Raw genomic sequence first — 23,336 nt, 5'->3', positions numbered from 1 at the left:
AAAATGTGACTTTGCTTGTATGTTTTAGAGGCAGAAGAATAATTTGCATAAAAATGCAATATTGTTTGAATTATTTAAAAAAGCATGTTTCAATGTTAAAGAAATCCGATCTGACAGATCTTTAGATATCGGTCCAAAGTTCACGTAAAAAAAGTTTTGTGCACGTGACGCGAAAATTCCAGAATAAAAGCGGGTTTACACGTTTTACAAACTGCTCAAAGTGGCGGAAAATCGAAGGGCGGAGCTTACTTAACAACGACACAGATGTCTTCCGCTTGAGTCAAAGCACGCGTGTAACAAGTTGCATGTCTTCAAACGAAACGAGTCATGACTTATGCCCGTTTGAAGTTTGAATTTTCAGACGCTTCGTATAGTGCCCCCCTTTGGCCGATTGGAATAAAATTGGTTTCAGTGATACTTTGACTAACCCTCCACATCTTTGCCAAATGCCATGAACGTGTAACTTTGCATGTATGATTTAGAGGCCGAAGAATAATTTGCATAAAACCGCAATATATATTGAATTATTAAAAAATTATATTTCACTTTAAAAGAAATCCAACCAGACAGTTTGACCGTATTGGTCCAAAGATCATGTGAAAAAAGTTTTGTGCACTTGACGCGAAAATCCCAGGAGGAGATAGATTTTTACTGTTTTTCATATAATTCCGAATTGTGGGAGACCTAAAGGTCAGAGGTCAAAAGTTAGAGGGTAAAAGTTGTTCGGCATGAGGAGACGCATAAGTGTATACAGGTTTCATGGCTGTATGTATAACACAGCATGAGCTATACCTGTTCAAAGATCGCACTTTCGAAGGCTTCCTACAGCGCCACCATTTGGCCGATTGCTATAAAAAATAATAGCACACTTCGCCACTGTAAACTGAACACATTGATGTTTTTATTTTCATTTTCTCACTAAGTATGTAGGAGTAGAAAGGAACCGAAGATCCCGTCTACTGATTGCCTGCCTGATAGATAAATAACTAGAAAATATTGTTCCTTCGAAACAATTGTGGGCTCGCTTCAAGCCAGAAAACAATCGCTATAAAAGTACAAAATGTCAAGATCGCAGGCAGTGCTCTCTTTGACGTTACCGACGTCAAAGATCGGTCCATATTGTTCCAAAAATGTGTTGTGGAAAAGTTGACCCGCTGGTGGCGCTATAACAGGCCAATGTAAGAAGGGTGGTATCTGTTCCTTGACCTATTGGGAATGTGCTTGCAAGATTTCACGCACATTGCAGGCTGTGTTCATGATTTGAGGTGTTTTTGGCTTTGGCCACTTTATCGCTGCTTGCAGCTATATTCATTATTATTTTTATTTTTTTTGTGTGTATGCACTTCATAGGCATATTAGATAAAGGTCCTTAGATTGTGTGTAGAATGTTTCATGCAAATTGCAAAAAAAATCCTAACGGGTTTAAGCGTTTCACAAACTGCTCAAAATGATATAGCGCCCCCCTTTGGCCAATTGGGGTAAGATTGGTTTTAGTGATATTTGGACTAACACTCTACATCTTTGCCAAATGCCATGAACATGTTACTTTGCATGTATGATTTAGAGGCAGAAGAATAATTTGCATAAAACTGCAATATTCATTGAATTTATTTTAAAAAGCATGTTTCAATTTTAAAGAAATCCGATCCGACAGATCTTTAGATATCGGTCCAAAGTTCACGTAAAAAAAGTTTTGTGCACGTGGAGCGAAAATTCCAGAATAAAAGCGGGTTTACGCGTTTTACAAACTGCTCAAAATGGCGGAAAATCGAAGGGCGGAGCTTACTTAACAACGACACAGATGTCTTCCGCTCGAGTCAAAGCACGCGTGTAACAAGTTGCATGTCTTCAAACGAAACGAGTCATGACTTATGCCCGTTTGAAGTTTGAATTTTCAAACGCTTCGTATAGCGCCCCCCTTTGGCCGATTGGAATAAAATTGGTTTCAGTGATACTTTGACTAACCCTCCACATCTTTGCCAAATGCCATGAACGTGTAACTTTGCATGTATGATTTAGAGGCCGAAGAATAATTTGCATAAAACCGCAATATTGATTGAATTATTAAAAATTTATATTTCACTTTAAAAGAAATCCGACCAGACAGTTTGACCGTATTGGTCCAAAGTTCATGTGAAAAAGGTTTCGTGCGCGTAACGAAAAAAACCCAGGAGGAGATAGATTTTTACTGTTTTTCATATTATTCAGAATTGTGGGAGACCTAAAGGTCAGAGGTCAAAAGTTAGAGGGTAAAAGTTGTTCGGCATGAGGAGACGCATAAGTGTATACAGGTCTCATGGCTGTATGTATAACACAGCATGAGCTATACCTGTTCAAAGATCGCACTTTCGAAGGCTTCCTACAGCGCCACCATTTGGCCGATTGCTGTAAAAAGTAATAGCACACTTCGCCACAGTAAACTGAACACATTGATGTTTTTATTTTCATTTTCTCACTACGTATGTAGGAGTTATAGGAAACCGAAGTTTGAAGGAGAACTTGCTCTAGTATAGTATAGTATAGTATAGTATAGAAATAATGACAATAACTAAAGTGTGCTCGCCTATAGGCGAGCCCACAATGACAATATCTAAAGTGTGCTCGCCTTATAGGCGAGCCCACAATAAGGCATAATTGATTATATAAAATAAAGTTCAGTTAATTTTCAATTTATTTTGTATCTATCAACAATAATGTGTTTGCTCATCATGCGTGCTATGCTCTCAGATGGAAGCTTTAATCAAATCAAGTTGAGCAAATTGATTAGTAAATGTAGCACCTTTTTAATAAAATATCTGTCAAAAATATCGTGATCTGGTGTTCTAGGACCTAAACAGCTGGCATCGGTCGGGCTCTACAAACTACTGAACCTGCAGTAGGTGTCATGGGGTTCAGACCTTGCAAGAATCCTCACTGAATGAGACCCGGACTGATCCATTTTCCCCATTTGCAGTTTATTTTTAGATCAAGCCCCTGGGTATCCACTGGTGCCCGCTAGCTGATTATGGCAGTAGTTACTGGCCACATCTCTCGTACTATTTCTGCTTGGGCTCCAGCAGCACAGGATGTTAGCCATTAAAATGCAACCGAATCAGACTCCAGCTGCTTTCCATGGAGCCCGTTCTTCATGCAACCATCAGGGGGTCTGAAATGTGATTGCGTAGAACGTGTACACACCAGGGCAACTTCACACAAGCCTCCTATAATAAAGAACATGAACATTCAAGTAGACGAGTTAGTACAGAGCCACGCCCCTTTAACCACTTAAAACGTATAATGCTTCACTTGGAAAGAAAATATGCTGGTGTCTATTCTTCTATCTTGATAGGGGAACGACTAAATGAGTTATGCGATGGAGGAAGTGGTCCTGGGAATGAGCATTTGCAACACACTGAGCTTGTAGATTGGCTATTTTTGCTGAATGTTCAAAGAATATTTGTCTATTTTTTATAGAATATCCTCTCATGAAGGATTCATGTGGCTAAAATATAGGCAAATTAGAGGAAGAACCATGCATTAAAAAATGAAAAGCCTGATGGTGTTATCATACAGTAAGTACAGTAAGTCACAACATAGTCCAGCATCTTGTATAGGCTTTGTCAGTCTCCAATGGGAATGAATGATGCTGCTTGTCTGGTTAGACTTGTTAGTAAACTAATTAAAATCATACCACTAATATATTATAATATCTTGTGCGTGTTTTGTCATACACTCTGCATCAAGCTTTGTTTTCCGTCTAGTTACGAGAGCATTGCTGAACCTCAGCTTTGACACTGTGTAGACAAGCTTTTGATTCTGCATTCATGTACGTGATTAGCTCTGACAACTTATGCTGTGAGGATCCTCTTAGCCTCATTAGCCTGATATCACACATTAGCATGAGTAATCATGGCTTCCTGTTGTGTCAGAAAAACAACATAAATCTATCGTTGGTGTCAGGCAGAAACCTTGTATCTCCAAACGGTAATTATACCTTTTATACCGTATTATACCTTGTTTCCTACACGGTTCCCGTACCCAGTAGTCGTCTGTAAGATTCTGCCCATTAATAACACAGTGCTCAAGTCAAAACGTTTGTTTGTCATTTCACTACAGTCCACTGCTAATAGCTCTGACAACTAGTTTAGAGAAGTCATACATTGTTACATTTGAGCAGTTAACTTGTGTAACACTTTTGCATACTGTACCTGGAGATACTGTACAGTAAGACAATGAAGGAAGATTAAACAATTCCCCACTCATCAAAGAACTGGATGCTTTCCAATACCATGCCTTCTCTCTCACAACGATTTAACAAATGAAAAGTATTAAATAAAAAGTACATTGCATCCATTGGAACACAGTCCCCCCTCCCACCCGGGGGATATTTGGTTTAAAAAAACAACACTAATATAAATTTTAACTTAACAAATCGTCATCATACATTGACTTTGTCTCAATTCCAAACAATTCATATGATATATATGGTAAATGTTTGCATTTATGCTTTGCTATATCACATTAAACACTGAAAGAGCTAGGCGTTTTTACTGATAGCTGAAATTCATGTATAATAAGAGCTGAACACATATGAACATGGGAACACAAATTAATGTCACATATGAATGTAGACTTGTACATAATACACTATAGGAAGCACATGCTTCACAAACGCAGACTGCATGTGAGGCACATTATGAGCTTCTTGCACCTCCTGCAAGCAGTCAGTCTTCCTGTCTGCTGTTTTAGGATACAATGAACAGCGCTTTCTCTTGCCAGATGCTTCAACTCTAAGTTCACTGTTTATTTTACCATTTCTATCATTTGGATTGTTTGGAATTGAGACAAAGTCAATGTATGAAGATGATTTGTTAAGTAAAAAATTATATTAGTATTGTTTTTTTATACCAAATATCCCCCGGGTTAAAATGACCCGCGAACAGCATTAGAGGGTCAATAAAATGAGGGGGGTGTAGCATGGGTGTAGTGCAAAAATATATTTTTTACATGTTTATCACAGAAGAATCTTTAAGGCCAGTGAGTTTCAGTTGGAAAAAATATAAATTTCTACCTTTTTCTTTCAAATGTAAATGTAAAACGGGTCAAAATGATCCGAACAGAACTTAAGGGTTAATCAAAAAAAGTTATCGATAGAATCTAAGATGGCTAAGATAATAATATATCGTTGCAGTAGGCTATAGCATTGTTGTCAGATCTGCTCGCTATCAGCTGTCATACAACATCTTAGTACTCATGTTATGGCAGCAATTCACATCTACTGACATGTTTGAAATCTGCTCTCTACTGAGTACTGATTGGCGATGCCATCTCTTCCTCACAGCTACAGCTAAATGCTCACGAGGGTATTGATTGAGAGATGGCGCGTACAAATCCAGGTGATCCACATCGCATCACTCTTCCCCGGGCCGAGACGGGCTGACGAATGCCGACTTAAAACCTCCAGAATCGATGCCACAAATGGCTGCGTCAGTTGACATTCGGTAGAATGATGTCAAATATCCCGGGTCAGAATATGCCAAGTAATATCCTGTGCAAACTTTTGTTATTATGGATTAGTGAGCACATCATAGGAGATTAGCTTCCCAGAGAGATTATATTCAACGTCTGCCAATGACCTGCCATTTCCCCACAAAATACAGGCTGTTTAAGTGTCTTCCATAAGCCAGAAACTCTGAATCCAAAACAATATGGTGTGTGTGTGTGTGTGTGTGTGTGTGTGTGTGTGTGTGTGTGTGTGTGTGTGTGTGTGTGTGTGTGTGTGTGTGTGTGTGTGTGTGTGTGTGTGTGTGTGTCTGTGTGAGTATGAGTATGAGTATGAGTGCGAGTGCCAGTGCGAGTCCGAGTCTGAGCGTGTGTTTTAACTGACATGTGTCTAAAAGGGTCGCTTGTAAAAGTGCAGCCATGTGTACATAAATTACTGTACTGTTGAGGGAATGGATAATGGCCATTATGAGCCATGGCCCACAGTTAAGGGCTGTCCACACCAACATGATAAATAACTCTAATTAGAAAAGGACAGAGTGCATATCTCCAACAGGCTAGGTGGCATACCCAGGGCTGTGTGTAGGTCGTCAGGACCTGAGGAGGCTGCGGGGGAAATACGTAGCTGTTCTATGACATAAAGCATGGTTCAACTTTTCACATTCGTGGCACCCGCCCGCCCTCCCTCCCCTAAGGGCAGAAGTCAAAGCTTTTGACAGTGTGCTCTATTCAAGACCCCTCTACATGTGATTCCAAGTTGTGGATGATTGGATGTTGTGTTCATGATGTATGACATTGTTCGTAAGAAATAGACCCCTCCCACACATTTTGGAAGCCAATTTTCATTTAATTTTTGTATTTCTTTTACGACGGTTCAAGGCCTAGAATAGCGCCTTCCTTGGCCTTGTGGCTGTGGGCACAAAAGGTTGGTGCCAATCGGTCCTGCTGTTTGCGAGATTTGCTCAAGACGCACACACACACACACAAACAAACGAACGTAGACATGCAAGCACGCACGCACGCACGCACGCACGCACGCACGCACGCACGCACGCACGCACGCACGCACGCACGCACGCACGCACGCACGCACGCACGCACGCACACACACACACACACACACACACACACACACACACACACACACACACACACACACACACACACACACACACACACACACACACATAGGGCCAGAAACACAATCTCCACGGTATCTCCAAGATAACTATAGCAATAATCATGTGAGCATTCACACTGATATTGCTATAGTTGTGGTGTGGTAATCCACTTCAGTTAGAACGATTTCTACAACATTTATAGAGTTATATTTAATTTATAGCCTAGTTATCGTGTGCGTGTGATATTTAAACCATAAGCACAAGGGTGGAGGCGGGGACACAAATTCACTGGAATATTTGCTAGACTGTATTCAGCAAAAGATGATCTGATTAAAAAAGCTCTTGATTTTTCATGGAAGGAAAAGGAGGTCATGGCAGACATCCATTCATCTAAATGATTAGAAGTCTTTACTGTGTCATTACTAGGCCTACATTACTCATGCGCTGCTTTGATGATGGCCCTAGGCCCTCACAGACAACTGAAAAGTTCTAAGTAAGTTCTAAGTAGTCCACATGGAGAACTTGATGGGAGAGTCTACATGAGTAATAAATAGGTTGCAATTGGGGTGGTTTGAAGCTGCTTTGCGCTGATAGAACATATTATAATTTTGAATGAATCTTACTTCCAATTCTCTTTTACTGTGTTTTCAGAGGCCAAGTGATATCATCATGCATCATAATGATACCTTTTCTTGTTTAAGACTCAAAATATGTGAAAGATTATTCACTGCGTGCTTTAAACAAAAACACATTTTCTGAACAAGATTACACAGGGATCAATCCATTATACAAGTCTTTTAGTCAGGTTTTAATCTTTGCACGTATTCACCATGCAGTGCTTTGGTAACCTGTTGGGACTTTCATTTCAATGGAATCAAAGCTGGATTTCTAGGAAATTATGCCAAGGCATTCCCACGCAAATGTAATTTTAGAATACAATTAGAATGAATCAGGTTAATGCAAAAACAGCCTATAGTAGTGTAAGTAGATAAATAAATATAGGGTATTGCACGTGTCAAGGTGTACACAGCTGATTTACTATGGCACTGATTGAACTGAGTACACATCAAGTGTACTCACGTGATCGTAGCAGTATGTACATTTGTAGGCTATATATACACTGTGTGTTTGCTTTTTCCAATGTGCCTGGCACTTTGGCTGACTTGTTTGGATGCCTGGGATAACGGGGTCCCGGGTTCGCCTCCCGGCCGCGGCTACACATTCTCATGGCAGCATATGCGTAGGGCATACATGGGCAACTGGCGGCCTGGGGGGCACATGCGGCCCCCACCTTCACTTACTGCGGCCCGCAGGTTACTGATATTATTATTGATTTCAGCTGTTACAATTCCAAACATGAACTGCTTTAATTCCGTCAGTCAATATTAGTAGCTTAATGACTAGTATTAGTAGTACTAAAATGTATTTTTTTATGTCCAATGTATTTGTATTTAGGTTCATAAAGTTAACATGAGTATATAACTAAATGGGTTTGAAATTAAATCAAAATGTTATACATTTCAGGATTCCAATTAAAAGATAACAAAAAATTATTCAGGATTCCAATTCAAAAGAAGCTAAAATTGCCGATCTACAAGCTCAAGCGTTTTGAGCTTTTAGATCTGCTATTTTTGCTTCTATTGTATGCAATACTATAATGACAAATGTGGCCCTCTGGAGTGAAGGTGGAAATATAGTGGCCCTCACCATCATCAAAGTTGCCCACCCCTGGCGTAGGGTAACCAAAATGCTTGCACCAAAACACGCTCAAGCCCAGCGGTTTTTGTATTCATTTTACTGAGATTAAGGCTAGGAATACATACAGGGTTAAGCATAGTTATACTGGGGTTAAATGTAGGAATACGGTTAGGTTTAGGCATAGTTTTGATGAGGTTACGTTTAGGAATACCTTGGTGGGGACCGTTTCCGAGGTCGCCGGATTTGACCCAGGGCAAGCGTAAACCAGGCTCCTCCTGCCTTCTGATTCGAATTCAAGGAGAAGTATGGTTTACGAGGCTTGTGTTTTGGGGCTAGCGTTCTTGTATTCCATTCGAGTTATTATGTAATATTCTGACCTCTGGCCTGGGCCTGGGGGATTTGTCCATGGGGACAGGCTATAGGGTCTTATTAACGACCCACATAGCCTGAGGGGAAAGACTGTTCAAGTGGTCCTGGACCGGTGAGGTATGTGTGATGGGAGGGGCAGCTAATCCCAGGTGTCAATGGGGGGAATCGGCTTGTTCAGTGCTTCAATGCCGCAGGGGAAAAAAACTGAAATGATCGGTAACTCTAGCCAGAAGGTCGTTTTTGGAAGGCGGCAGAGTACCTCGCAGCGTTTCAGAAACAGACAGCACAGTACAGCTGTAGTGCAGCTTTAAATAAGACACATTGATAAAAGTGAAACATGGTGCACAGGGTAGTAGGGTGGTGCCAGAGGCCCTGGAGATGAGTGATTAGCAAGAATCAAGTCAAAATCATGAACACGTGATTTTTGTAGTTGCCTCATTAACCACAAGAATCCCAGAATCCCTTTAAGTGGGACATTAACATTCTGTGAAAATAGCAGATCTACATGCTCGCAGGCTTGAGAGAATGAATACATCCTATGTAAGCGCTGGGACCAAACACACTGACATAGCTGCAAACTACAGAATGATAAAGTTATGTTGCATGTGATGATTCTATTTAATGGAGACGTTTGAGTCTAGGAATATAAGGTGTTTTTATTGTTCCAGTTGAGGCACCAGGAGGTCTGGGCTCTGGGAAGCCTTCGTCAAGGACTGCTGTACTCGCCAACCACAGTGTGACTCAGAGTTGGTGTGAGGTCATTCACTACGAGAGAGGCTGGAACAACTTTGCCCCCTAGTGACACATTTCTGTCTTGCACCTTCTACAGCATTGCCTCATCAGCACACAATATCACATCACTAAACACAAAATAGCACATCAAGAAGATGTTAGAAATAAAATAAATGTTTCATGCTTGCTACATCGGGTAGGGGTAAGTCTCTGTGTCTGGTCATATTTGGTTCCCTTACCTAATAGTCCAGGCGTTTCGGGCAGTATTTTGATGGAATTGTGCACTTTATGAAAGAAGCATGAAATTTGGCACACAGTTAGAACATGCCATATGGAACATTTTCTGGCTATAGGGGCATCGCAGATTTGTCTTGGGAAACCTGTGGGAGCCAATCAAAGTTGGGCTCATAGACTTTACTATACAGTAAAATAATACCAGAAATAAATATGCTTTAAGTAGCATGTAAGGGGTCAAACTAGGGGTTTTTAATTATTCTGAATCCAATGCAAACATTTGTTTTGCAGGAAAAACATTCCTTGGGCTAAAAACGGACCCCATACAACTATGGTTTAGTGATGAGTCATCACTTTTCAGTTTTGTGGCGGCCGTTTCTCGGAAAGGAACGTTTTTTGTGCAAAACAAATGCTTGCTTTGGATTCTGAATCCCGAAAAACACCTAGTTTGACCCCTTACATGCTACTTAAAGCATATTTATTTTGTGTATTATTTTACTGTATAGTAAAGTCTATGAGAGCCTAACTTTGATTGGCTCCCACAAGTTTCCCAAGACAAATCTGCGATGGCCCTATAGCCAAAAATGTTCCATTATGGCATGTTCTAACTGTGTGCCAAATGTCATGCTTCTTTCATAAAGTGCACGATTTTTGCCTGAAACGCTCTGACTATAATTGCATTGAAGTTTCTTAAAATATTAATCAATTAATGGGCAAAACATTATGTGACTTTACTTTATCAGTACTGCATCACTAAGCCTGAGTTGTAAATCTTGTTGATATGTTGTTTATTTTTTTGCACTAGTACAGAAGAATTGTGCGACAACATTCTCACATACAGGGTACCTACAGTATAACAACTCCAAAGAATGATGATATGGCTCTATCCTACCATAGGGCCATAGTGATATAGGCCTATATTTCCACTTAAAAGGCAACACACATCAAAGACAGTAAGACAACATAGAATTTGCTTTCACCCTTTGGTGGCTTTGAAACATCGACTACACAAGACACTTGAAGATAGCAGTGGGTGCCCTTGATTGTGTGACAGTGTGTTATTAATGATCATAACGTCCCACTGCTGTTGGCTTGGTGTTCATGGATTCAGCCACGAAGGGGTCCTCAGAAAGATGCTGGCGGTGGTGATCCATCAGGTGCCGATGGCCGGGACGGAGAAGACGAGTCGTCAACACACACCTCCTAATAATGATCTATCTTCTTCCTACCTCTGACAGCGTTCACCATCAAGGAGTAAAGAAGCCCAGGGACGTGCTGGCCATTAGGAAAAGCGGGACAACTCCCGAACGGCCGGTTCATTCCCGGCCGGCCATTAGGAAAAAATTAAAAATAAAATGTCGGCCTTCGTTCCATTCTCGTATCTCCAAGTTTCAAATTTGTAGATTTTTTTCGCAAAGCAAAGCCCTGCTTCATCATACAAGGCCGTCGCACAAAAGTGAAAAAAGTGAATAGTGAAAACAGCCGATCTACAAGCACACAACGCCTCGCACCTTTGTAGATCGGCTGTTTTCACTAGTTTAAATCATTTTTAAAATGATAAATACAAAACGAACGGTTTTGGACATACATAGTTTCCACCCGACAACGACGAAATATAACTCATGTAATTGGCCCACTGGCTTGTCACTTGTCATGATCTGAAATGGCAAATCTTTGAGTAGCAGCAGCGCTATAGAGAGATCTCTCTCTATAGCGCGCAATGAGGGCCTCTCCAACTCTTTTTCCCGGGCTGAATCAGGGGCCCAGCACGTCCCTGAAGAAGCCCCATAGACGAGGGGTCCACACAGGGACCCCCTGGTAATGGGAGAAGAAAGGAACAGGGGGGGGACGTCACAGCTCTGTATGAAGGTTGTTGGCTTCAAAAGGAGATCGCCAGATGACATCCAGGTTTGCTGGAAAGACCTGGGGCTGTAATGGTCTGTATGGAAGTCTGTGTAGAATCCACAATTAATGTATGTGTACAGTATGCATACTTTTGATGGATTGTTTTCCTCAGAATAATGAAAAGCCACATACTGTACCCCTGCCTTTTGCGTGGGTGGGTGTTAAGGGCCAGACAGTCATTAGTGTTGTGTTCTACGTATTGCTCAATAGTAACTCAGTCACACTGTGTGGAAATTGATATTTGTATTTTCTGTGGAGGAGAAGAATAAGGGGAGACAAAGAACATGTGTCACTTTGAGGAGTCTTACTGTTGCACTGCAGCTACTGAAATAACCATGCAAACCCTTTTTGAAGTCCAGCTTGTGTGCAGGACGTGTACACATTGCAAGCGGTACTCCATACGTTTGTCAAAGCTGCAAGCCATACTTTTTATGTCCTCTCCCGATAGAGAAAAGTAAGAGGGAGGGTCGCCCCTACTGGAGGGTAACTGCAACTGTAACACCAGAGGTTTGAATCTGGGTTTTTACCGTATAGGAGACCAAACATCAGCGGCTCAAGAGGGAATCCCCACTTGACCAGGCGAGATATTGGGTATACGAGCTTCAGGCAGTGGTACTAATCAACCAGTATACACGTGTGTGAGGAGGGAATTAAAACCATTCAACCACTGCAATTGTACCAATTACATTGTATTAACATAGGCCTACTCTATTGGTCAAAATAACATTGTAGTAAATGAATTAAAATGAGTGTCCAACTGCCACTTCAAACAATAAATATTTCCTCCCACACTGGAGATGAGCTCTTAGTTGTATCAGACGGGTGTATTCTAAATATACCTGTAAAATAAAAAATAAAATAAAGAGGGACAGTATTATTTTGTATGCCATTCTGTCAGCCTCTTTCCCATCCATCGGTCTCTCTCCCTTTCCCTCTGCTTCTCTCTAATAACAATTTATATTCTTTTGCTGCTATGCTACAAAACAAAGGTGAAGGGCAGAACAAGGAGAAAAGCTTTTAGTCTTGTTCTGTTTTAGAAATGTTGCCTGCCTCCCCTGTGTGTACGTCAACATTCAGTAGGTTTTATTCTTTGTACCATACAGTAACATACCATAGAGTGTTTTTTGTTTGTTTTTGTTTTCTGTGGCATTGGTATTGACAGAGTATTTCAAGAGGAGAGTAGCGTCACGCTTTGATCTCGCCGCATACCGGCGTCGCTGGAGTCTGGTTTTATTCTTAACAAGCCTCTGCTCCACTTCAGCCCCGCCCGCCTCCATTGTAAGCGAGGCGTTTTCACTCGCTGATAAGTAGACTAAATCAGGTATTTTCCCCCCCTTTTAACGCATTCATGGGCCTCTCCAAGTAAATTTAAGTCAATTTTAAAGTCCATGAAGTCAATATTCTTACGAGAAACATTAACTACAGCCAATTACGTGAAATAATAATGTTGGCTAACTTGGAGAGGCCTGTGAATGCGTTAAAAGGGGGAAAAATAGCAGATTTAGTCTATTTACCAGCGAGTGAAAATGCCTCGGTTACAATGGAGGTGGACGAGGCTGAAGAGGAGCAGCAGATGCTTTTTAAAAATAAAACCAGACTCCAGTATGCTAGATAGTGACGTCACGTCCGCTTTCCACGCTTACAATGGGAGTCGGCGTAACTCTATATGGGTCTGGTCTGGACATTGATATTGCACATTTACTGACACCTGAACTGACACACTTCATTTCTGTTCATTATTCTGTCTGAATGTGCTCCCATTGCAACCATTTCCAAAGATGGGCACAGAGGGACTTCTCAATGATTAGTCTATCCTTTACCAAAGTCATCCATCATCAGTGCCAGACTTCTTGTGCACGCTGCCATGGTGAATATTCTTCACATTAAGTGATGGGTCTTAGATCTCAGATCCACGGTCCACCATCGCGCCGTCTCTTCAACTATAGTCAAGACTGACATTATGTAAACACACAGGCTAGTAGCATCATTTGTTCTTGTCTCACTGTGCCGCCATATAAGCTCTGTGCATCACATTGTGCCATATGGTCCAGATGAGAACATTCTGAATCAGATAACATCTTATTGCTATGGTTAAAAGAAACTTCCTTTGACTGGTGGAAGGGAGACAGCACAACATAAAACAATTTAAGATAAAATTAGATCAAGCGTATTGATTGATTCAGGTGTGTTGTGCCATAGCAACAGCAGTGAGAATGAAAACACAGGAGCAGAACTACTGCAGAATCAGACATCTAAAAATAGGCCTGGGCCGAAGTCTAGAAAGACAAGTTCTGAGGCAGACAGGCTCCATCTTAGGCATCTCATACATTGATGCACATTGTAAATCAAAATATACAAATGTGAGAATTATCTGTTACTCATAAAATCTCAACAATCCTAGGACATTTGGGAATACAATTTGCGCAACATGAGGAGACACCAGCGTGTCCACTCTGAAGGAAAAACCTTCCTCTGTAAACAATGTGGCAAGAGTTTCATTCAATCGGTTGATTTGAAGAGGCACCTGCTTGTCCACACTGGGGAAAAGCCTTTCTTCTGTGACCAGTGTGACAAGGGTTTCAGTCAGTTAGGTAACTTAAAAATACACCAGAGGAACGTCCACACCTTGGAAAGACCTTTCATCTGTGACCAGTGTGACAAGGGCTTCAGTCAGTTAGGTAACTTAAAGATACACCAGAGGAACGTCCACACCTTGGAAAGACCTTTCATCTGTGACCAGTGTTCCAGGGGATTCAGTCAGTTAGATAACCTGAAGATCCACCAGCGCGTCCACACAGGAGAAAGACCTTACCACTGTAAAGAGTGTGGCAAGAGTTTCAGTCAGCTAGGTGATCTAAAAAGACACCAGCGTCTCCACACTGGAGAGAAACCTTACCTCTGTAAACAGTGTGGAAAGAGTTTCCATCAGATAAGTAATCTAAAGACACACCAGCGCATCCACACAGGAGAGAAACCTTTCTATTGTACAAAGTGTGACAAGAGTTTCTGTTCGTCAGGTATAGCTTGAAGACACATGAGCGTATCCACCACTGCACCGGGTTAAAGCCTTTCCGCTGTAAGGAATGCGACAAGGGTTTCAATCAGATAAGCGATCTAACAATACACCTGCGTGTCCACACTGGAGAGAAACCTTACCGTTGTAAACTGTGTGACACAAGTTTCAGTCAGTTGGGTAGCTTTAAGGCACACTGGCGTCGTCTCCACACAGGAGAATAACCTTTACACTGTAAACAGTGTGACAAGGTTGGCTCACCCGCCAGATTTCTTTTTTGAGGGGTGGTAGACCGCTCCTATACGTGGCTGTGCGTGTGTCTGTAGCCTTTTTCCTCAGCATTTTGCCATAGCAAAATCTGTGTACGTAGCATCATGTTTGTCTAGTGATGTCATATGTCGTATGTCTGAAGCCTTTTTCCTCAGCGTTTTGCCATAGCAAAACGTGTGTGTGTAGCATAGCCTGTACATCCCAGCCTTTTGAAGACGTTATGCAATCACAACCACCGCTCACTTCACATTGGGTGTGATTTTTGTTTTTTGTTGTAGATTTCATGTTTTGCCACAGAATCAAAGGTTTTATGGTGAGGATTCACCAGGAGACTTGGATGGCTTGTTTCCAGGCTTAAAATAATGAATATTTATATTTTCGGAAATCTCTATGGGCTGAATGAATGGGCTTTCTATACGGGACCTAGAGCAGATAATTATAAACAAAATAAAAACAGGTCACATGTGCAGATCTCCTTGTATGGGTCGTTCTGTCCGTGACATCAGCTGTGGTGATGTCGGTCTCTGCGTACTTTCTATGACGTTAGTCTCGTGCTCATACTGACACTCATACAGACATAGGGACCTAGATAGATAACTTTATTATCCCACGGGGGGAAATCAGTTGCCCAGAGGTTACAAAGAAAGAAAGTTACAAAAAAGTAAGAAAAAGAAAAAGAGTACTGGAGTGTACAGTCCAAAGAGCAAGGCACAAAAAAAATAAGAATATAAACATAAAATGTCGAAAAGCTATTGCAAAAAAAATAAGAATATATACATAAAGTGACCACGAAACATTCAGCGCTATAAGTGACACGTCACACACAAAAAAAGCTATACTCAAAGCACAACTTAAAGGGCCAGTTCACCTCTGGGGCAACCAGATCTTATTTTATTGTTGTTTGGGACACGATCAACACAATCCTGAGTTATTTTTTGTGTTCAATCTGTGTTTTGAGATATTTTAGTATTTCAGCATGAATGATGATGCATTTTGCATCATATGATGCAGCATCTAATATGATGCAAAATGCATCATCATTCATGCTGAAATACTAAAATATCTCAAAACACAGATTGAACACAAAAAATAACTCAGGATTGTGTTGATCTTGTCCCAAACAACAATAAAATAAGATCTGGTTGTCCCAGAGGTGAACTGGCCCTTTAACAAACAGTGCCAAACTAAAAGTGTACATAACAGTCAATGCTAGTCAATGCAACACAAGTATCACACCGCCATATCAATACCGAATTCTTTTAAGCAATAAAGGGAGCCACAGCAAGACGCCACAGCAACCCTCTCAGGGAAATGTACTTTAGAGGTCAGAGTCAGTACAACTTTTCCAGTAGTGCAAGGTAACAGTTCTCATAGGTTATCCTGTTAGGCCTTGGCAAGCGACCGTTATGAGTCTTGTTGTATTGCTTGAGAGCAACCGGCACAAAGGACTTTCCAAGTCTCTCGCACCTCCGTCCTGGGTAGCGGAAACGGCTGTTTCCTCTCTTACTCCAGTAACCAAAGATCTCAGGGTAGAGGGGCGACCAGCTTCCTAGCTGTACGCACCCTGGCTACTTCCTCCACCTCCTGTAAGGAGGACCCAATGACAGAGCCTGCCTTCCTCGCCAGTTTGTTGAGGTTGGCAGTGTCGCCCGCTCTGCTAGGACGGGACCAGTTTCACCATGGAATGATCAGAGCCCTCAACAGGGGGGAGGGGGACACAGCTGTATGCATTCCTGACATTAGCATACAGTAGATCAAGAGTGTTTTCACCTCTAGTTTTGCATGTGACCTACACACAAAGCCAGACGTAGGAGTGGTCAGCACCGCTCCATCAGGTGGGCTCTACCCCATTCGATCAGGTGGGCTCTACCCCATTCGCAGGTCCGCAAAACCGGTTTCACTGGGGACCCATTAGAGAATCTGATTGGCCCAGGCAATACTTTAATCCACGGTACCAGAGATGCTGGTCCCTGATTGGGCTACGGGCTTAAACAAGAGAGGACACCAACATAAAGTTTCCCCAGGACTATGCCACACTAATAAAAACACACATAAGTATCTACTCAAGTCCAGATTGATCTACTCTAGGAGCACTGGAGTTACCTACAGTCAGAGCACGATAAACCCCTTCTTCATTGACACAATAGGTGTATTTGCTCTAATTCAACTACAGAAGCCTGGAGCAAGCAAAAACAGAATAGATAGATAGATAGATAGATAGATAGATAGATAGATAGATAGATAGATAGATAGATAGATAAAAAAGAATATATACATAAAGTTATGACTACGGCACAGCTAACAATAGACTCAACACGACCCGTGAAGCTTGGCCATACATACGGATGGACACGCATACAGGAGTGTAGAAAGCACGACTGAGCAAATGCGAGTAAGTATAGAGATTTCTTTCTTGAAACGTCTCCCACTGAGCCACAGCGTGACAGAAACAAAGGAAGGATAGTGATTTCCTTTACTAGGCAGGCATCAACTCTGCTGGCGCTGTCACAGGGGGGACGCGCTGTCAGTGGTGACCCCACCTCTCTGCCCTCGGCCTGCCAGATAGCATCGTCCCCCCCATCATTCTGTCTCCCTCTGATCTTCCGCCTCTTCCAAACCCCTTCCCTCCGGTCGATGCCCAAAGGTGGCCGCCCCCACCCTGACAGGCAGGCAAAGATAAGGACCTTCGTCCGAGGCCTCACGCCAGCCCCCATCGGGACCCCCGACCCCTTACAGAATGACAGCGTGCCAGCGTGGGGGTCAGCCAGGCTAATTGGTTTGTGCTCGCCTGTGACGGATCATTAGGCCTCGCGACACTAGTGCACAGAGAGAGGCTATTTCTCCCCTCTGTCTTCATTTCTTTCCCTGTCTCTGTCACTCCCTCCATCCCCGTCATCCTCTCAATCTCTTTTGGCTTTTCCACCCTTCTTCCCTCGCTCTCTTTGTCTCTCCCCGGGTGGCCGATGGATGGTCAGATATATCCAAGCCAATGCAATAAGGCCCGGTTCAATCTGCGCTCTCTCACACGCCGGCCGGGAGAGAGAAATGACTGGCTGTTTAATCTTATGGTCCAAATACTCTGGAGTGTTTTCTTTTTATTTCCTGTGTCGGCGGGTGGTGATTGGAGGTGGATGAAGAGGCGATTGGGGGGGGGGGGGGGGGGGGGGGTGACGTGAAGTAAAGCCAAGCTAGGCGTTGCACGGCCTCAAGACTGCAGTGGGTTTATTGGAAGTGGCCAAGCGAAACACACAAGCACGCACGCACGCACGCACGCACGCACGCACGCACGCACGCACGCACACACACAGTTAGTAAACTAAGCTAACCTTTAGTGTCAGCAGAACACTGGTGCCAGAGAACATTGACCCTCAAGCAGTGGTGTAAAGTAACTAAGTAAATTTACTTTTCACAATATTAACATATGCACGTGTTCTAGACATTCTAATGATCACGAAAAAAAGTAGTGAGGAATAGCTTCAGTTAAAAAGTGAGATGTTGTTCGTCCAGACGCAGGAATTTCAACTTCTCTGGGAGGTGTGAATGTCAGTCTCTGTGGGGGGTATTTATATGCAAATATCCTGGCCAATGACATTGTAATACTAAACAATAGGATTTAATGGTGATATTAATGTGAAAAAAGAGCTTGTAAATCGGCAGTTCTCTGCGATTATCTCCGCTCTGCAAAGTCTGAATTGTGCTTCACTCGAGGCACGTACAGTGAGTGAGTGAGTGAGCAGTCCCACTTGCAGCATGACTGGCTACGCTACAGTGTGGAAAAAATGAGAAAGGGTCAGATGGTGTCACCTTGTTCATGTTTGGCACTTGTACGACATGCGGTCGACTAATTGACTCGACTGACTGAATGTCAACATCGATTCCTGGCTTTAACGATGGAATGTGTCAGATCCTGCAGGCCTAGATGTCCAGGTGCCGTCAATGAGGCTTGATTTGGAATCGCAGATCGGTTCTAGGCACACCCGCTCGTTTTCTGTTGACCATGATGGAGGCACGCGGTCTCAGGCGACCTTGATCCACGTGAGACACCGCCGACGCGAGCGAGCGGCAGCGAGCGAGTCGCCGTGTCGAGCGTTGCGAACTACTAACTTAAAGGAGTAGTTCACCCCCAAAATGACTTTTTCTCTATTGATTACTCACCACACGGAGACTTGAGTTCAATGATATTGTTTAGTTTTTGTCAAATTCTTAAGCCAATCATTTGAGGCCCGATCCTTGTAGGCCCATTGTTTCCGGATGGGGACCCAAATGCATTTGGGTCTCCATCCGGAATCAATGGGGGTACATTTATTATAATCAAATTATTGGCTTAGGAATGCAACAAAAACAAAGTAATATTATTGAACTCAAGTCTCCATGGTGTGAGTAATCGATATAGAAAAAAAGTCATTTTGGGGGTGAACTACTCCTTTAAGTTAGTAGTTGTAAACCAGGGGGCCAGAATAGTACATCTTCATCCCCCCTGACTTTTGGCAGCTCTGCGCGGTCAGGGGAACACAAAGGAGCGCTCCCTAGCTCCAGTTCAGCCAATCAGAAGCTTCCGCAGGCCGGGTTTGCCTAGAACTGATGTGCGATTCCAAATAACACGGCAATGAGCGAGCAACTTCACTGAGGGGTGTTTAGGTTGCGTGAGCGCAAGCGTTTGTGCACGCCTGCTAGGGCATTAACAAAAAAGTCGACAAGTCGACTCAGACGACTTCATCACACATGTCGACTCCCACCAGAGAAAAAAACTTTCTCTTGTGAAAATAGCAGATCTACATGCTCACAACGCCTCGCGTCGCGAGGCGTTGTGAGCATGTAGATCGGCTATTTTCACAATTTCTGCCTCTATATATTTGACAATTTGGACAATGTTTAATTTGTCATTTTAGAGGTATTAAAAAGTCCTTAAATTGTCACTTTAGAAATGTGCAGATACCCTCTATACACTTAAACTTTATGTTGGTTTGTTTACAGTTGAGAGAGAAAACAATGTTGCACATAAAGTTAATCATCTGGGGACCCCCCAAAATAATTCGGGGGTCGTGTGTGATGTGATGACGTCATCAAACGATAAAGTCGACTTCAACTCAACTTTTTACAGAGTCGAATCGACTTGCACAAATCGTTAATGCCCTAGCGCCTGCGTGCCTTTTCCTCCCCAATTAAGTCGTTATGCTAATGAATGAATTTCTCCCCACGGGCATAGAGACAGACGGGCTCCTACAAATTCACACCCACAATTGAAACAGCGGCCCCGCTTCGGGTAAGGGAGAAGGTGCACTGCAAGCCAGCCCATAGAAAGTCATTGCAATTCACCCTTGGTTAGCCTAATATTAAAATAATCATACACAAACTGAAGACTATATTGATTTAAATAAAAATGTGTTTTCAAATGTATGGCCTGACCCTGATAACATATCTTCTTGTTTGCTAAATACATGATGTGAGTCACGTTTAATTTGCCACTTGAATGGGTTATCCATAATGTTAACAGAGAAGAGGAGAAACGGCAGAGAGAAAACCTGTCGCTTTTCAGTGACATCACTGTCTTTACTGCTGTGCGTTTAAGAGCGCCGACTTTGAAGATCCCGACCTTTTCAACTACAGAGTGGATTCTCCAGGTTAGTATTAATCCAAAAATAACCTGCAAGACTCCGTTTGGAAGAAGCGAGATGCGATCATTTTCCAAAAATATACAGCCTAATTATACATGAGAGACAAGCATATCTGTGTATTGAAACCCTCAAGGGATGCGTTCATGACGTATGTACCATGCGACCACCTAAACTTAAGATTTCCAATGCTAGCACTTTTGACTCACAGATGAAGTATATTAAAGTATATTGTAGGTAGTGTATCAAGATGACAGATATGCCACTTTAAAAAGGCAACATTAAACTCATGGGACACTTTATTAGAACACAAAAAAAAACGCTATGGACTCAGTAGTCAACCACTGAAATTATGATATTTCACAATGCCTCTCATTGGGATTGCATTGGCAGCTGCAGTTCACCGTTCATCCTTACCCGAAGTGGGGTCGCTATCACAATAGGGCGGCCATATTTGTAGGCGCCCGTGTGTCTCTATTTCTGTGTTGTCACTGCTGACTGCTGTTGCATCCCATTGGCTCACCTGCTAATGAGGAAACCCCACCGGGAGGACGTCCTATTGTTCCCGCTCAACACCACCTGCTTAAAGGACAACTTTGTTTTTTTACAACAAGGGTTCATATTTTAGATTGTAATTAGAGAAAAGAAAAAGTGAGTGTTAAAATGTTTTCATTTGCTTCGTTCTATTGTTTTATCGCGTTTACCGTGCTAAAATGTGGGGCATGCGTACGCATGGGGGCATGTGTACAAGTGGCTAAATATGTATTTTTAGACACAATAAGCCAGCAGTTTCTTCATTGCTATTTACAGTAACACTTCTAGCCCCATAAGTCACATCCAACCATGAAAGGCGTTGTATCTTGGGAATGGGCTTATGTGTAAAATGACATATTTAGCCACTTGTACGCATGCCCCCAACCACTGAAATAAGAATCTCTAAAACAATAGAAAGAAGTAAATGAAATAATTTTAACACTCTTTTAACACTCTATTTTATATTCTTTAATTACAATCTAAAATATGAACCCTTGTTGTAAAAAACTAAAGTTGTCCTTTAAAGGTGCTACAATTACATCTACACGTATACTCCACTTTTGACTGAATAAATACAAAACATGGGACATTCTATACCATTCTATACTATTTTACTTTGACGTAATAAATACTCATACATTTTGAATACAGGCCTTGTAAGTATTTCTACATTGTGGTATTGCTACTTTTACTCAACTAGAAAATATGAGTCCTTATCTGCACCCCCCGTCAAACTCTTAATAACTGACATTGAGACTTCGCAGTCCAGCCCTCCTCCTGTCCCCCCTTGGCCCCACACCTGTGCCCACAGGGGAGTTCCAGCCCCATAATTGCATGTGGAGCCCGGGAAGCGTTGCAGCCGGAATGCGCGGAGGAGACTGTAAGAGTCAATTACCCGAGCTGACAGTGCCTGCGATAGAATGACACACACTGCACACTACTGTAGCGATCGGTCTGCACAGGATAAGGGAGACACGAGGCTGTTAGCTCACTTCCTCGGGAGGGTTTGGACACGCAAGCTCAGAGAGAAGAAGTATCCCCACTGCACGGCCAACGCTGTCAGTGAGTCAAATTAGCTCTGTGGATTGCACTGTACATCGCAGGGAAAGACGCGAGGGATCGTGTCAGTGCGTGTTTAAAAATGGTTTGGTTTTCCCCATACCACATGACAGTTCCGGGGAGCACAAAAGCGGTAGCCCCCCCTCCCCTCATAGAATTGACACATATTTCATTGAGTTGAACACCGGCAGCAAGTCAGCTGGGGGCTCCACGCGGGGCTTCGAAATGGATTAGCGTGTCAATGATTTAACAATGATAACACTTTAATCAAAGACCCATCCCAGGGAGGGACCCCAGTGCTCATGTTGCTTCCGTCGCAGCCACTGACAGCGTGTGATTCATGAAGTCTTCATTCTCAGAGCGCACATGACTGTCAGCCACGCAAATATCGCTCACTTGCTTGTGGAGCCTCGGTTCCTTCTACGCTATAGTCTAGGACATCTCACTTTCACTTCAAAATGATGTTCACATTCTGTGAGTCTGTCTGAATGTCTGACATCTGACTATCGTCTGTCTTTCATCTCTCCTCGCTTCTCCTTTTGTGGCTACTGTACTGTAGGCCTATACAGTATACCAGTGGCGGCCCCAGGGAATAATAAGCAGGGGGGCCTTCAATTTTCCAAAGGGGGCATTTCATTTGTCAACACACCCCTATATATAGCAAGCTGTTTTTGTTATTTTTTTGCTGCATTTTGAGCGAAACTAACGTTATTACAAGTTTTCTCACTGAAACGATTTGAATTTCCCGTGTCGAAACAAAACCAACTCGGTGCAGCGCCAGTGTAGGCTATCTTTTATTATTGAATTTTCATTAAACGAATAATAATAATAATCACAAAGATAAAAAGAACATACCGTATAATTAACACCTGTAAAAACATCTTAAAATAATGGTGGGATAGGGCAGAGGTTTTCAAAGTGGGTAACGGGGCACCCTGGGGTGCCGTGATGGCAGTCCAGGGGTGCCGCAAGATCATTTGATAATATTTGGAATTTATTTGGACACTTAAAAAAATATTTAGTATCGTTTTAAACTTGAAAGTCTAATTTGTGTGGGCATTGCCCCCCCAATGCCATCCTGTGGAGCCACCAGTGCTATATACTGTAGGCCTATGCCTAGCTAGTCATTATGTTATCCTTTCTGTTTGTCTAGTGGTAATGTTCTCAATTATAGCTCACCAATTATTTTATAAGTGACGGTGGGTATTATTAATTATTGGCTTACGATAATGTAGTTACAGGGGATCAAAACAATATGTCTGGGAATAAAGGGCTAACAATTTGGTACTCATGAGAGACTTATAAATT

General features: G+C 42.4%; 1 protein-coding gene across 1 annotated transcript in view; it reads left to right on the top strand.

The window, feature by feature from the left end:
• Positions 1-9,468, top strand: part of LOC308307644 (UDP-galactose translocator-like) — a gene marked incomplete at both ends in the record, with an annotated part of 29,718 nt that extends 20,250 nt beyond the window's left edge. Inside the window, one exon of the mRNA XM_080752909.1 lies at positions 9,338-9,468. Within this exon, the coding sequence (XP_080609035.1) occupies positions 9,338-9,468 (131 nt within the window). The remainder of the gene's footprint in view (positions 1-9,337) is intronic.
• Positions 9,469-23,336: the final 13,868 nt, after the last annotated feature.

Source organism: Nannobrachium achirus (assembly GCF_963921795.1).
Source record: "Nannobrachium achirus genome assembly, chromosome: 22".
NCBI classification, from domain to species: domain Eukaryota; kingdom Metazoa; phylum Chordata; class Actinopteri; order Myctophiformes; family Myctophidae; genus Nannobrachium; species Nannobrachium achirus.
Note: the sequence above shows the minus strand (reverse complement) of the source record. Positions and strands in the feature narration are given on the sequence as shown.